Source organism: Melospiza melodia, chromosome 1 (assembly GCF_035770615.1).
Source record: "Melospiza melodia melodia isolate bMelMel2 chromosome 1, bMelMel2.pri, whole genome shotgun sequence".
NCBI classification, from domain to species: Eukaryota; Metazoa; Chordata; class Aves; order Passeriformes; family Passerellidae; genus Melospiza; species Melospiza melodia.
Window position 1 is genome coordinate 9,512,234 of NC_086194.1, and position 15,698 is coordinate 9,527,931.

Here is a 15,698-nt window from a genome sequence, read left to right on the forward strand (position 1 = left end):
TTTTGAGAAGCAGGTAGAAAATTACAAGTAGATGATTGGTTTTTACCACTGTTAAATAAAAAGAAAATTATGTGTACTTTACTATGAATATTCATATTTTAGAGGTGTTATGTATCAATGTCAGCTGCTCCTATATAGTATCTAAATTGGAGGATCTATTGCTATTGACCTACTTTTGATCTATATTGAAAGTATTAGCCTGAAAGAATGGGAAGAAAATCTGTTTGGTTAAAGGTTGAAAGAACGTAGAGTAATTTGTCCTGAAGCTTTCTCATGGCAGTTTTGTAGCCATTAATAATTTATTTATTAATAGCTATAACTCTGTCTCGAAAAGTGTCATAGAACAGAAAGTGACTTTTAAGTGGCTTCTAATGCAGTGACTAATTGAGAAGATGCTTCTTGTAATCACTCCTCAAACCAAGAAACTCAGCTCAGGGAAATAAAACATTTTTCTGAGAAGACACAGGTGTTCAAACCTCCCTGCTCTTCTTGATCAACCAAATTGAGAACATAACATTAACTGATTACTCTTATGTGGTTTCCACTCTTCCCCCTCCTCTAGCACTTGCTCTGGGATCACATGTGTGGTTTTGCCCTCGAAATGTTTATAGAAGGTGATGACTCCATCCCTGGTAACCCTTTTTGTGGAATAAATCACAAAGCCAAGTGCATGCTCGTGCTGCTCTGTTCAGGGGAGGTGCTTGCTGCCCTGCACAGAATAGTTTCCAGTAGTGGAAAGTTCTTTTATGAGAGCTGTTTGTGGGGGGGAATTTTGCCTTGCGCCTCCCAGCTCCTCCTGAAACCAGGAACGAGCCCTTGGTTCATGCTGGGCTCTAGATTCAGATTGCTGTTGTGTTTTCTGGGTGTGGTGGCAAAATTACCCAAATTGTCAGTGTCTCTGCTGTTGGGTTTGGGCCTGGAAGGGGCTCAGAGCCAAGCTGGCAACTTGGAGTGCAGCTTTCATGGAGGTTAGATGATAGATTGTTAACAGAGGTCAAAGCCTCTTGGGTTTTCTATTTTTGTGACTATTCTGGCTAATCTTTTAAAATCTAGGTCCTCTAGATTTTCAGTTTAAACTGGAGTAGAGGTGGACACTCAGGTCTTAACTGAACTGTCATCAGTGTCTATTTATTGCTGTCACAACAGTGTGGTTTTATTTGTTGATTTATTTTCTCAATTGAATTCAGTGCTTTGAAGGCTTTTGCAAACAGATTCCATCTCCTGGAAGGCAACTTTGCTGCCCTTTTGGCTCCAATTCTGTTTCCAGTCCACTATTCAGTCTTCTCTAAGCAACTTTCTCCTTAGAAAAACAGTTCATGATTCTTTTATTTAGTATTTTTAAATATTACTGTAAATGGAGATTGTTTCTGTAGAGATACCAGGCTGTATCCAATACCGGCAGTTCAAGCAAGGTCAGAATTTCAATTGGAAAGTGACAAAATGTTCTCAAATGTGCAAAATCTGGGGCTATTTCTGTCAGTCACTGACTTGCATGATACCAAATGTAGGTGAACATCAGCCTTACCTGTTGTGGAACTGTTCCAGAGTTGCTCTCTCTGTCACAGTGCTGTCTGCAGGACATTCCCAGCCCTGCAAAGGGACCCACCCTGGGTCACAAGGCTGAGCAGAAATGCTTTTGTGTAAATTGAGTTTGACACCTTCACACTCAGTAAAGCTCTTGGCAAATGTTTCTGAGAAGATTCTGAGTTTGCTGATGTTCAGGGAGGAGGTGGAGCAGCTCTGCTGGATGCTGCACTTTGAGCTGCTACAAAATTGTAGTTACACAGCTCAAACCACAGCAGCTTTGATACTTGTTTTTATAGTTTTTCAAATATTTATACCGTGATATATTGATCCCACTGACAAATAGTCACTCAAACATTCTTCCATAAAGCTTTCAGTGCCATTACAGAATTACAGGAGATGAGGGTACATCTTTATGCTGGGTGATTTTGAGCAGAAGCTGGTTATGGCAACTTCAGGTGTTGAGTTGTGCAGTTTTGGTGGGTGCAGCCCTCCCCAGGTCACATCCACATCTCCACAAGAACCAGTGGGCTCTGCAGTGTGCATTCCACCCTTCTGGAATGTGGAGCACTCCAGCCTCTATGCCATTATGGAAAGTTCTGAAATACTGGAGCCCCCTTTTTTACTTTGGCCCCAGAGATTGTGGTTGCTCCTGTCCTTGGTGCTTCATCCCACGGCTCTGGAGGTGTGTGAGAAGAGGAGAAGGTGGGATGGTGCCACTGCAGCCTCACAGAACGGGAGCAGCCCTGGGGTGGCTTTCTTGGAAGGTTCCTGGCCTTGCTGGTGCACCCAGAGCTACCAATGCCACTCTTCAAACTCTCCTTCTCTTTCCAAAACTCACAAAGCTGTCTTGGTGAAATCTTGCCTGCTCCCCCCGGATCTCTGCAGAAGGAATGTATAAACTGATGATTCTGTTTCCAGGCACAAAAGAGAATTGTAAGTATTGTTAGTGTTGGGTGGTAGTCATGTTCCTGGTTGGTGTTTGGGTTTTTTTCAGTTGAGAAAATCTTCATTTCTGTGCTCTCTTTATTGGTTTTTTGGGTCAGAAGTTCATTTTGAGAAGCATACATGGAACAATTTTTTTTACAATACATGAAACAATATTTTTATCTGTTTAAATACCTGCATGTATATGTGTGTATACATTGCATTTATAAACATTGACAGGATTTGAAAAATTATATTTTTAAACTGTGGTGGGTTTAAGGCATAGATCTTGGCTATGGGTGGGAAAGAAGAATGTTTGGAAACTTTTGAGAGGGATTGGAGATGCCAAACAACAAAAGTTGGTGAAGCTTGGGAGGCTCTTCTAAGGCCAGTTGTACAGGTTTCATAATTAAATATAGTATTCATCAAAACTACCATTGAGTGTCAACTTGAAACACTATTTTTTAAAAAAAAATTCAGGATTGTCATTTTTGTATCAAAAATGGAACAGCAGCTAACAACTTAGTGTTCCTGTCATTGGGAACTGGGTTTTGTGGTGAAAGTTCATGAAGTACTTTGAAACCTCCTGAGCCTCAGCAGAGATGTCCTGTTACTGTGAGCATGTGATGCTTTCAGGGTCATTTAAAAGATGATGGTCTCTGGAGCTCTGTAAATCAGGGATGTGTGCTCACGCTGGGAGATGGGATTTGCTTGCTGTAGTCGTACAGGGATCGATGGATGAGGAATAAATTGCATGTTGGGGGTATAATTGGAGAGGGCAGGTATCTCTTCTTTTTTTGTAATTAATACGTGGAACCCTTAGTGTCAGAGCCACACTGTCATATTTAAACCTCGGGGTAGAAGGGAGAATATTTTTCAAATGATGAACCTGAAAGGATGAGACCTTGCAAAGGGAGTGTGGACAGTGCAATATGAAACGTGGGGCTGCACTCACTGTCTCGTGTCTGTGATATTTCAACAGCACTAATAGCCATCTGATGAAAGTATAAACTCAGTGATTTTGTGCTTTTGCCAAATTACTATGGAAGTGTTGACAAAACAGCTGGGGAAGTCATTCATCACATTTTTCTGAAGTCACTCATGAGATTCTTTTCTTTTTAAATTTAACTGCATGGCTTTTTCTTGATGTATCTTTTTTTTTCTTTTACGGTAATCTGGGTTTGCTGTGCATCAAGGTTTTGAAGACAGGTTTAAAGCTGATAATCAATAGAAAAATATGTAACAGCTGTACAATTTGCAAATTAGGGCTTGCTCTGAACTGTTTTGAAGTTGCTCCTTTAGTGAGGGCCACTAATGGGAATATAAGATGACGTCTTGATACTTCAACTAATTAGTTTTTAAGAGTTATAAAGATCTGTTGCAAAAGTAGAAGAGTACTTTTCCTCTGCTTTTGCTGTTTGGAGAGCTTTTTAATTAGAAGCCAATTTTGCTTGACCTGGTGGTGGAAACTCCTAGAAGGGCTGAAGACAAGAAGCAAAGTTTTGTCTTTGGGGGCAGTGAAGGAGCTGTTTCATGTGGAACTGGGAGGTTCTGGAGAACAAATGTGAGAGATGTGAAGGTCCAAGGGGCTCTGCTTGGGCACAGGGGCAGAGGAAACACTGGTGGGAGGCGCCTCATGTCTGGGTGCACCATGGAGGACCTGGCAGGGCTGCATGCAGTTGCACTGTGGAATTTTTATTTCTTTGTTTTCCTCTAGTAATGAGTATTAAGTTTCATTATGAGAACTGGTTTCTTTTTTTTTTTTTTTTCCTCAGTAGGATTTTGGTTTGCACTTCAAATACAATTTCAAAGTGAAACTTGGGCTGTGAGGCTTCCTCATGGCAGAGATGAAACCCACGGGGATTTCTGTCTGAGGTCGAAGTAGAGCTGAGATAAAAAACCCCTCTTTGTTTCAGGACAGTTTGAGTTGGAAGGGATCTTAAAGTTCAGCCAGTTCTGATCCCCTGCCATGGGCAGGGACACCTTCCACCATCCCAGGGTGCTCAGAGCCCTGTGCAACCTGCCTTGAGCACTGCCAGGGATGGGGCATCCACAGCTTCTCTGGGCAACCTGTGCCAGGGCCTCACCACCCCCACAGTAAAGATTTGTTCTGAATATCTAATCCAAACCTGCCCCTTTCAATGGTTTAAAGCCATTTCCCCCTTGTCCTATCACTGTCTGCCCTTGCAGTATCAAACCAAATCAAAGAACTTGATGTCAGTGATACAATTCTGGAGGAAGAGGAGGCATGTAAGAGACAGACAGAGGTACAGTGTTCTGAAATCCACCTCAGCCATGATTTGTGTTGGAGAGAGAAACCCCAAGAGCAGGAGCCCCTGGTATAGGATGTTAAAGGGGTTTGGGCACTTCAGTGTAGTGCTGTGCAATGAGACTTGCAGGAAACTGGGGTAGACCTCTGACATGACCCTGAAGAGTGTAGAAAATATAATCTTTTAAGTAATCTTGATTGCTGTTTAAAAATCAGGTCCATTTGGTCAAGCTCTGAGCTTGAAATCTTGCTAATTTGTATTTATATATGTCAAGCTGTGCAGCTCATTCCTCATTCTTTGCTTCCTTTCAAAATTCATGCAGAATTGAATAAAAGGCCCCTGCTTGATAAAATCTTTTAAAATTAATAAAATTCCCTTTGAGCATGCAAATTGGGTCATCTCTCTGCTTGCTGGAAACGTGAGGATTCATGTTGTTACCTCCTGCCATTTGCATTTCCAACATCCCAGATCTTTAAGATGAGAGCAACTGGATTGTCCATATGGATGCCCCTGGTGTGCTTTAACAGAAGGAAAATAGCTGCAGAAAGCTGGGTGTGCTCAGCCTGTGCCTTCTCTCCTGCCCCAGAAACAATGCAGGACCAATTCATTGGGCTTTCAAAGGTTCTGGTGAGGAAGTTTTGGCAGGAGGAGGTAACTCCAGGCTCTCCCAGCAGCTCCCTCTCTTTGGGCCAGGCTCCAGAGCCCCTGGTCCAACAGGAGTGGCTGCAGCCATTGATCCCTGATGGCCACCATGGGGAACAGCATGACCACATTTCCTTCCAAAGCAGCACCTTGTGGTTGGTGTGTGCTGAAAACTCACTTTATTTTACCAGTTTGTTGCAGACTGGGGAATCTTTGTGGTGAAATGAGCCTTGAGTAGCTTGTGATGTGCTGGGAATGCAGGATTCATGTTGGTACACGCTGAGCTGGGTGCAGGATATCATGGGGTTCTTGGGTGTGGGTGGGGTGGCAGGTAAAATCCACCTAAAGAAAAAAAGGAAAATCTAAAGTTGCAACTGTCTAAGGGAGCTGCTGCAGGGCAGGGAGGGTGAGAGAACCCAGTGTGGGGCTTTCCCTGCCCTGGTCTGTGCCACAGCTGGGCAGGAGCAGTGGGAGCTGGCACTGGAGATGAAGAGGAGGGCAGAAATGAAAGGAGCAGGTCCATTGCCAGCTGTTAAAGCCAGGAGGGCAGAGGGTGGCTCAGCACGGAGCAGAAATCTGCCCTGAGCCCTGCCCTTCCCTGGGCACTGGAGGTGCTGCAGCCAGGCCTCTCCAGCACAGAAATAGCACTCCATCAGCCTGTTCCTTTTCCCAAATCCCACACCCTTGTTTTTCCAGCACTTCCCAGGACTTTGCCACCACCTCCCCTGCTGTCTCCTGCCACTTCTGGATTTTTTTCCCCCTTGGCAGGAAATGCCTGGCTTGCATGGCAGGCGAGATAGCAGTGCTGGTCCTGGCCTGGGAAAGGCCAGCCCAAATCCCCTAATTATAAACTTAATATGAGTTTTTTGGGTTGGAGCAGGGAGACATAACCCACATCAGAGTGCAGTGCCATCGCTGCTGAGGGAGCTGAGCTGTCAGAGCCAGTGCAGGATGTGAGAGAAGGGAGTGGGACACTGGAGCAGGATTCTGCAGGGCAGGCATTGGGAGCTGCTGGCATCTTCAGTTCCTACTCAGCTGAGCACTCCAGGCACCACTTTGGATAAATATTTCCTTGGATTCTGCAGGACAGGAGTCTCAGACAGACACCAGGAAACCCTGAATCACCTTGTGTTCTCTGTAACACCCAGTGCATTTGCTCTGGAAGTTAAATGATTGCCAATAACTGGTGAAAGACACTGATCTGTTGTGAGCTGACTCAAAACCTCGTTGTTTGCCCTGTGCTTTGGCTGATAAACGTCACTGTTGAAATAAACTCCCTCTACAGTTTACAAAAGTGATGGTGCAGATGGGGCAGCTGCTCCAGCATTCCCTGGATAGTTTCTGAGTGACTTCAGGCTCTTTCAGCTTTCAAAACTATGTGCATCTTTTAAATCAGAGGGTTTTAAAATGGCTGCTTTTTCTTGGAAGCATCACATCAAATAGCAAGAGGGAGATTTTTAAGGGCTGTCACTGTCAAACTCAGACGTTTACCAAAGAGGGCTCAATGCAAATTTTGGTTTCTGTCGAGTCTGACAAACCCAAGAGAGCCCAGGCTGAAGGAGGGTTTTATAACTCCTGCTGAGCGTCACTGTGTTCGTGTTTCCTGGCATTTAGAAACAGGTTTAAGACCAATTAATCAGAAGAACTTGCTCAACATAGCCTCTAGTAATGGTGAGGGAGTATTTTCTTGGCTGAGCATGTTGTCTACAGTTTCAGGAGAGGTGAGGGGTGTGTGTGTGCACGTGGTTTTGGAAAATACCCTGGGCTGGGTGTTTTATAATGAGCATCTGTAGTTTCCAACAGGAATTAAAAAAACCTGATGATTTGGCAACTTTATGAAAACAACTTTCAAGGTGTGGTCCCCTAAATTCTGTGTTTTGGTAGAGTCACTTGGTCTCCTGCTGTCTTCTCTGTGCTATCATACATTAGATTTCATAAGAAACAGAAGATCCAGTTGTTCTCCAGGATTTTTTCAGCCCAGGGTAATCCAGGCCTGTGGACAGATCTGTTAGATGAGTTCTCAGGTTGAGCTGGTTCCTGTAAATCCTGAGATTTCCCAGCAACTGGTGGACTTCAGTCTAGGAAGAACACTGGTAGCTTCTGCCAAGGTAAATATTAATACCAGACCTGCTGTAACAATGGAAAAGTACATGGGTAGAAAAATCTTATCAACAGATTACAAAGATCACAGTGCAAACGACTTCAGATAAATGTGTTTAAGTGGGGATCTCTCTCTTTCACTTTTGATTGCTCCTTCCATTGCAGTTCAGCTCTCTGCAGCAGCAGCGGATGTGGTGAGTCATCAGAAACTCCAGGTTCTCTGTGAGCACGGGGTAAATTCCAAACCCTTGTAACAAGAGGGGGAGAGAAATTCAAGAAAAGCTTCCTCCCCAGCTTTCTGCACTCTTTGTGGTGTCAGCTTGCATCAGGACCAGCTCAGGGGAGCCCCAGACTGGCTGAAGCAGCAATATGATGCCTTGCTCTGAGTTTACACTGCCCCTTAACTTTTGAGTCTTGAAGGATTAGAAAGACACATTGCAGGCCATCCTTTAAAGAAGATTTGGGTGGAGGAAGCTTCCTGCAAGCCAATCCCTAGGGGCAGGAGCTCAGCTGGGAGCTGTGGTGTCACTGGACACAGCCCCATGTCCCTCACCAGCTGCATCTCCTGATGCTGCCTGAGGCACCAGGGGCTCTCTGGTGCCTGTGGCCTCAGGGGAGTGTTCCTTTCCTGAGCCAACTGCTGCACCTGCTTTTTATTTCATAATAGAGGGGAAAACCCCAATTCCAGGTGTATTTCTGTGGTGTGGTGTGTAAGAGCACAGCAGGCAGCAGTGTGGGAAGTGAGCTGGTAAATGCAAATCAGCAGCTCCATCTCCTCAGGATGTTTACCCTGGTTTGTTCAGCATACTTCTGTCATTAATGTCTTGCCATTAATTACTGCTGATTCCTGCTAGGATTTCAGTTCAGTTCCTGGACATACAGGGACATTACTTAAATGTAACACAAAATAATAATGGTAGCCTGTGCAGGACTGTGAAGTGCTCTGGGACTCACCTGTCCCAACTCACCTGTCACAGACATCTTCTGTGGAAAATCCTTTCCTTAGGATTTTTCCTCCTGAGAAGTTGAGAAGCCTCAGGAACAAAACATAAACAATGGTTATCTGCTGCTGTGGAATGCAACAGGTGGATCTTTGATTGGCCTATGTTGGTTGTTTTTAATTAATGGCCAATCACAGTCAGCTGGCTCGGACAGAGAGCAGAGCCACAAACCTTTGTTACCATTCTTTCTTATTCTATTCTTAGCCAGCCTTCTGAGGAAATCCTTTCTTCTATTCTTTTAGTATAGTTTTAATATAATATATATAATAAAATAATAAATCAAGCCTTCTGAAACATGGAGCCAGATGCTCATCTCTTCCCTCATCCTAAGACCCCTGTGAACACGGTCACACTCATCTGCATGTCTCTGCCACTGTTTATATTCCTGTGTGTCATCCTCAGAATATAATATAGCAGATAGAATATAATATAGCATTATAGAATATAATACAGCATAAACAGAACAGACAATTGGGGATTCAAGCATCATAAAGTCACCCCAGGACACTGCTCTATTATAAGTCACCAGACTGTGCTAAGACAAATGTCCAGGATCACGCACAGAGCCTTTGGTGTAGCTGGGGCTCCCCTAGGCCCCCACCAGGCCCAGGTTTGTGACAGGTTTGTAAAGTCCCCGTGTGACCGCCCAAGCGCGGGCTGGCATCGCCTGTTCCGCTGGGACAGCCGAGATTGCCCTCTGCTGTTTTATCCCAGCTCCAAGGAGCCCTGTTTGCCACTGCCATGCAGCTCCTCTTTGCTGTGAGGAGTTATTCCCCAGCCCTTCTTGCTAGCTGTTAGCCCCAACACAGCTTTTTAGGATGCTGCAGCTCCTGTTTGGTTTTTTCTTCCCTGGAAGCTGCAGTTCTCTGCTGCAGCACAAACCCAAATCTTAATTATTGTTTTTAAATGTTACTGGTACTGCCAAATCAGTAATTTTCAGAACTAACTCTTAGAAATGTAACTTCTCCAAACTGGTTTTGCAAGTGACGCAACTGCTAGGTTTTTAATTATTATTTGCATTAGTAGAATAAGATCCTTTGCTTAACACTGTAACCTGGATGCTGATTCCAGCTGTCCTCAAAAATTCCCCCCTTCCCTGCCCCAGCTGGGGCAGCTGCACTGAGCTGGCTGCAGGCCCTGAGCTGGGCTAAAAATAAGCTGGCAAAAGGGTTATTTTTAACCTGAGTCCCTGTTGGGGTCACAGCCCGGCTGCCCAGGCTCTCACGTGGGTGTGGAGGAGCAGGGGATGGCAAGAAGGAGGTGCTGGGGGAGCTGAGGGCTGCTTGAAACCTGAGCACTCCTGGAAGGTGCTCCTTGGGTGGATATTCCTGATCAGAACTCAGGAATTCCACACCCAGCTCCTTGGGTGGATATTCCTGCCCAGAACTCAGGAGTTCCACACCCAGCCCCCATCCCCAATACCTGCTCTCTTCCTAAAAGCCATTTCCAGGACAAACATCACTGCTGACAAAGCTCCTGCAGAATTTAAGCACTTTTTTGGCGGTGATGTCCTTTGTGGCTGACTTCTCCCAGAGTAAATTCTGGTCGAGTTTTCTATTTGCAGTGGTTCTGTCTGGCTCAACGTTTCAAGTATGTAGAACAGGAGAGAACAGGTGATGCAAATCCCACTTCAGTTTTGCTGTGCCAGGTGTGCTAAAGGTGGATGATCAGAGGAAGATGTGACAGCTCATGCCATGCATAGCACTGCAGTCAATTCAGCGTTTAAATCACAGCTGATGTGATGTTGCACTATTTAACTAATTTCTGGTGCCATCGTGCTCTCCCACAACTCATAAGGAGGGAAAAGTTCGGGCAATTTTGTTGAACTAAAATTTGCCTTTGCTTTGGGGATATAGAAGACTGAAGGACTCTGTTAGATGATCAGGATGGATTTAATCCTTTCAATTTCTTTAAGAGAGCTAATAAGAAAGATGAGAACAGACCTTTTAGTAGGACCTGTAGTGACAGGACCCAGGGTAATGGTTTTAGACTGAAGGAGGGCTGACTTAGACACAACAATGAAATGTTTTCAGTGGGGGTGGTAAAACACTGGCACAGGCTGTCCAGGGAGCTGGTAGGTGTCTCATCCCTGGAAACATTCAAGGTCAGCTTGGATGGGGCCCTGAGACACCCTGATCTAGTGGGAGATGTCCCTGCTTATTACAGGAGGGTTGGACCAGCTGAGCTTTAAAGGCTCCTTGCAGCTGAAGAGTTCTGTGATTGCAGAGGTTGTGCGGGTTCCCTGAGCCCAGAGCTGAGGAGCTGTGTGAGCGTGCCTGGCTGGGATGGCTCTGTGATGCACAAACACACCCAGAGCCTCAAGGGTGCCCTCAGCATGTTTCCCATTCCTGCATCTATCTGTGAATATAAATTTTAAACATACATTAAGCAGAACTTTGCACATGAAAAAGAAATCCATGCACTGTGTTTCCATGGGAGAGGAGGGATCTCCTATTTCTGGTGCACTGTAATTTGTTAGGAAGTGAACTCTCTTGACTGGTTTTTGTATGTGCAGCTGATGTAAACAGGTTCCATGTGCTTTCTTTTCTTAGTCTTGGCATTTTATGGGCTTATCTCCATAGGTATCATCAGCCTGATACCTTCTTCAGTGCTGTTTGTACAGTGTGTAAAATCCTGTGACCTCTTATGGGTAATGATGGCAGTTCTGCATCTGGCCTTCCTTGAGCTTTTCCTTTCTCCCTGCCTCTCATTGCTGAAGTCGTGGTGCCACCCTGGCAGCCTCTCCTGCTTCAAGGATAGCCTTACACAGCCCTCTCCTACTGCAAGAGCCTTACACAGCCCTCTCCTACTGCAAGGAGAACCTTACACAGGGTTTTACACTGGCCTGATGCAGGCAGGCAGAGACTAAATGCAGAATCCTTGTCCTGCCATCACTGGTGTTTCTGTGGTGTTTGCTTGTGCCTTTGGAGTGTGGGGGACTCCAGGGTACAAAAGCAGCAGTGTTGGGGTGGGGATGGGCATTTGACCACTCGGGAAGGAGCCTCCTCTGCTGACACCCCAGCGCAGCCCATGGTGTGCTCGAGTCCTCCTCTGCTGCAGGGCCTCTGTGAAATGCACTGTGAAATGACTTTTTAAACACACCTTGCCTCCCTTTCCTCATGCCCTCAGAAGCATCTCCCGGTGTAGGATTACAAGGTAAAGACAATGCAGCCCGTTGTGTTTGGGAGGGGCACACACAAAGTGGGGGTTCCTGCTCTGTCCCGTCCTGCGTACGTGGAGCCTCCTTCATCTTCAAAGCATTTTCCAGCCATGAACTAAGAGCACACGCATTAGCTGGGAGCACACACCCCTCCCTGAGCAGCTGATGCCGGCCACATCCCAGGAAAAACTTCCAGAATATGACACACCACTTTTGATGAAAATAAAATGATGCCATATTTCATCAGCTCTATTAGAAGTACTTAAGTAATTGAACTAATGAAACTTTAAAAAGCCTTTAAGAGACAAATGTGGTACACACCTTTGTTCCAAGTCTTTCTCCCCTGCCCCCCTTATTTTCCCTGCTGAACATCTTTTGTTGACTTTTTGGGATCTGTTTGTTTTCCAGTGTGTGGTTTTGCTGGGTTTTTTGTGTGTTATGTAGTTGATTTCTCTGCTTTGCAGCAGTGGTGCTGTTACAGTTTCTGCAGCAAAGGAAAGTATCATCTGCAACACAGCATGAGTATGACAGGAGTATCTCATCTTTCATGCCACTTTTTGCAAACGTTGGGTTTTATTTCCATTGTGTGCATTGGCCTGTGCTGTGTGTGCCTGCCTTGCTCCTGGGCCGTGTTTACCTCTCACAGCTTCAACATGATTTCTTGTCCTCATGTGTTCCATCACACATCTCCACCATCCTTCCAGCTGTGATGTCCAACATCTGGCCCCTCTGAACCCATGCTGGCTTAATTCTTGTCCCACCACCCCTGTAGCCAGCTTGGGTATTGATCTCTCCTTTCCCTTTACCTTTTCCTTGAGCAGGACAGTCCAGGTGAGGTGGGATGGGATGACAAGCTCTGCACAGAAATCCTGTCCAGGGCCATGTGCTCAGCTCCCTCACCCTGCCCTTTGGGAAAAGGGAACAGTGGCCCCCAAGTCACCATATCTCGTGGACTTTTTGGGTGCCGCTGATGGAGCTTTCTGCTCCAGACACTCCCCAGTCCGCAGACACCCAGGATTGTCGGTGACCAACCACACCCAAGACATGAGCTTAGTGACCCCTAACGCCCAGCCCATTTCCGAGGGCTTTTATTCCAGGCTAAATGCATTCACTCTGGGTGCAGCTCACCTTTCTTGCCTCTGTTGCTTTTTGCAGGGGAGGCAGATGAAGAAGCCTTTGCCGAGGAGTGCAGACGGAGAGGACAACACGCGCTGCCCTCCCAGCCCAGCAACCTGCGCCTGCTGAAGCCCCACAAGCCTGGCAGCTCGCCCCGCTTCGCACATTACAGTAGTGATGAGCTGGAAGAGCAGGACAAGAGCCGCGTTATGAGCAGCTTCGAGACCCCTATTTATTTATCAGGTGTGCACAAGCATGTTGGTGAGAAAGGTGCAGAGAAGGACCCATCACATAGTCAAAAGCCAAATGCAAAAAGCCATGCAAAAAGCCATGCAAGAAGTTGGTGCTGTGTGTTGACTTAATGTTAGTGCCCTGGTAGATAATAAACAGCAGCTTGTTTGCCTTCATCCTGCTTTAGCTCTGATCTTCCATTTAGCCTAGATTCACTAACGCCCTGAGATATTTAAGGATCCAGGGCAAATACTGTTGTGCTGCTGAAGTGCCTGTGCTCTTTGTTGTTAAAAGTGAAGGCATTTTAGAGGTTAACTCATCACAGTACTTTGCACATTCATTTACTTAAATTGTGCTTGGCTTCCTTGTCTAAGGAGAAGTTCAGCAAGTTGATACTATTTCTGGAAGCTGCAGTTTTAGTCAACTAGATCCTAATAGAGGAGGCTGAGAACGTTCAGGCAAACGTGGCAACGTGGCAGTTGTCCGGGTTATTTTTGGAAGTAATTAGTCCTTTGATATATTTCCAGTCTGTAATTTTTTGGCAATGTAGTCCAGAGGCTATCTTGGACAATGAAGTCCTTGTAATTACTTGATTTAATTGGAACCTGTGGTCAGAGATCATCCAGGACTGCAAGGACAGGTTTTTCTGATACGTGAAAGATGCCTTTCTACTTGGATGCCCAAAGCAAGGACCCTTTTCAGTAGTGTGAAATCAGGGGAAGTGCTGGGAAGTGTGAGCCTATGAGGCTTCTCAGGGTAAACACAGCACATGAAAAATATGCACTGTATCCCAAAACAGGTGCTCATGTGCTCCCAGTGCTATACCAACTACCAATGTGTTTATGAGCCTTTAAACCCAACAATGTCTTTTGTATGGAAGGCCTAAGGATATTATGATAGATGGCACATTGAAAAAATAGAACAATTTAGATTAATATCTTCCTGACAAGTTGCTGTTTGTGTCTTTAAAGATGACCAAGTTGAGTATTTTCTTTTTTTTTTTAAAAAAAAGGCAAAAAGTTAGAGGCCCGAATGTAACCTCTGGGCTGAAGCCTCCCATGCCAGGGCTACAGGTTTGGTCTCCTGTGTCTGTGGCTGGCAAAACAAAACCTTGGCTCTGCCTTTGGACACACAAGGGCCTCTGCAATCACAATATTTTGCAATGGATTCCAAGGAGCAGCTGAGTTTGACACGCACTGTGCAATTTTTGGAGCAATTTTTAAGATTGCTTAGGTCTTTCTGCTGTGAATTTATTTATGCTCCAAGACGCACAAGTTTGCAATTAAAATTAATTTCCAGAAGTATTAGTGCAATCACAAAATGCTCTCTTTTACCAGTAGATTGTGAGTTGCCAAAACAGACTCAGGGTGAAAACTTGATTGCAGTAAGACTAAGATTTTACTGTTGCTTTAAATATTTTGCCTGCTGTTCCTCTGATGGACAGGGCTGCTGAAGGACTGGTCGAGTCAGTCATAAAAACCTACGTGAGTGTCTCAATCCCTCCCTGGGGAGTGTGTGCACGAGCCCTGGCCAGAAATGCCATTTCCCTTCATGGGTGTTCACCTCTGCTGAGTGCCTTGCCCAGCCAGCAGCTTCACCAGCACAGCTCTGTGATTGCAGAGAGCGCCCGGCTCGCTTGGCTCCTCACCGATCACTGCCGAGCTTACACGGGCCGGCGGCGGGAGAGAATGGCATCCTTTCTGCCTTGCTCCAAAGCCCTCCCAGCTCACTGGGAAACAGTTGAGTTCAATGGCCTCAATCCAGGTGCAGTTCCACCTTGAATCAGTTGTTTTTGCCACCACCAGTGTGGGGTTCTTGACAGCAGGGCCACGCAGCAGTTTTAGATGTTGTCCCAGTTGGAGCTTCTCAAGCGGACCCTCAGTCATTGATGATTCACCTGCAGTGAAGTGGTTTTCTTTTCCCAGCTTTGAGAATGGGACTGTTTGAGTTTTGGTTTGTAAGTCTGTAGGAAATTTAAATGAAGGAGAAGGGGATAGGTTTAATCTTGACTATGTGGTGGGAATCCCTCTGGAAGTGGCATCTCTCTAGTGCCCAAGAGGAAAGGCTGGCCAGCTCCTTTAGACTGGCAATATCCAGAGGTGAGATGAATCCTCTCCTTAGTCAGGATTGCCAGTTATCACACTGGGTATTTAACAAAAAAATTGAGAGTTTAATTTAATTCTCCATCTACCATGGATGCTTTGTGTTTTAGTAGAAATTGCTCTGGAAACTGTTCTCGGTTTCATAATGGCCTTTTAGAATAAAATTTCACCTCTCGTGCTCTGAAGTTGCTGCATATATCAAACAGTTCTCTAGCTCCAAAAAGGAATTTTTGAAATAAGAATTCAGACACCACAATTGATGTGCTCCTTGATAGTGTGATATACAGCTGACTGTGCAAAGTGGTGCTAATGCCAGCAGAGACCTGGGGATGGCAGCTCTTAATGCCAGAGGTAGTGGTAACTACCCCTTAAAAACTACTGCTTTGGATTTGAGAGTTTTCACCTTTATCCAGCAAGAATGATTGAAATGTTTAATTGTTTAAATGGCAAAAAAAATATGATACAAATTTCATTATTTGGAAGATAATATTGCAAGGTTTGCTCTTCCTTTTCAAAGAAATAGCTTGCATTAACCTACAACTTACAACATTAATAATTATTTTTTTGCTACATTTTCATCTGCTGGCATCTGTGAAGAGGAAACCACTCTAAAAGAACTAGCTTA

At 45.2% G+C, this 15,698-nt stretch overlaps 1 protein-coding gene across 5 annotated transcripts in view; it reads left to right on the forward strand.

The window, feature by feature from the left end:
* Positions 1-15,698, forward strand: part of DNAJB6 (DnaJ heat shock protein family (Hsp40) member B6) — a 58,161-nt gene that overhangs the window by 36,617 nt on the left and 5,846 nt on the right. For 3 of the 5 annotated variants that reach the window (XM_063182720.1, XM_063182842.1, XM_063182791.1), the window contains exon 9: positions 12,780-13,950. In XM_063182720.1, coding sequence (XP_063038790.1) covers positions 12,780-13,102 — 323 coding nt within the window. In that variant the 3' untranslated portion in view covers positions 13,103-13,950. Of the gene's footprint in view, positions 1-12,779; positions 13,951-14,415; positions 14,456-15,698 lie in introns of those variants that run through there. The other 2 variants (XM_063182964.1, XM_063182897.1) reach the window with 2 other exon arrangements.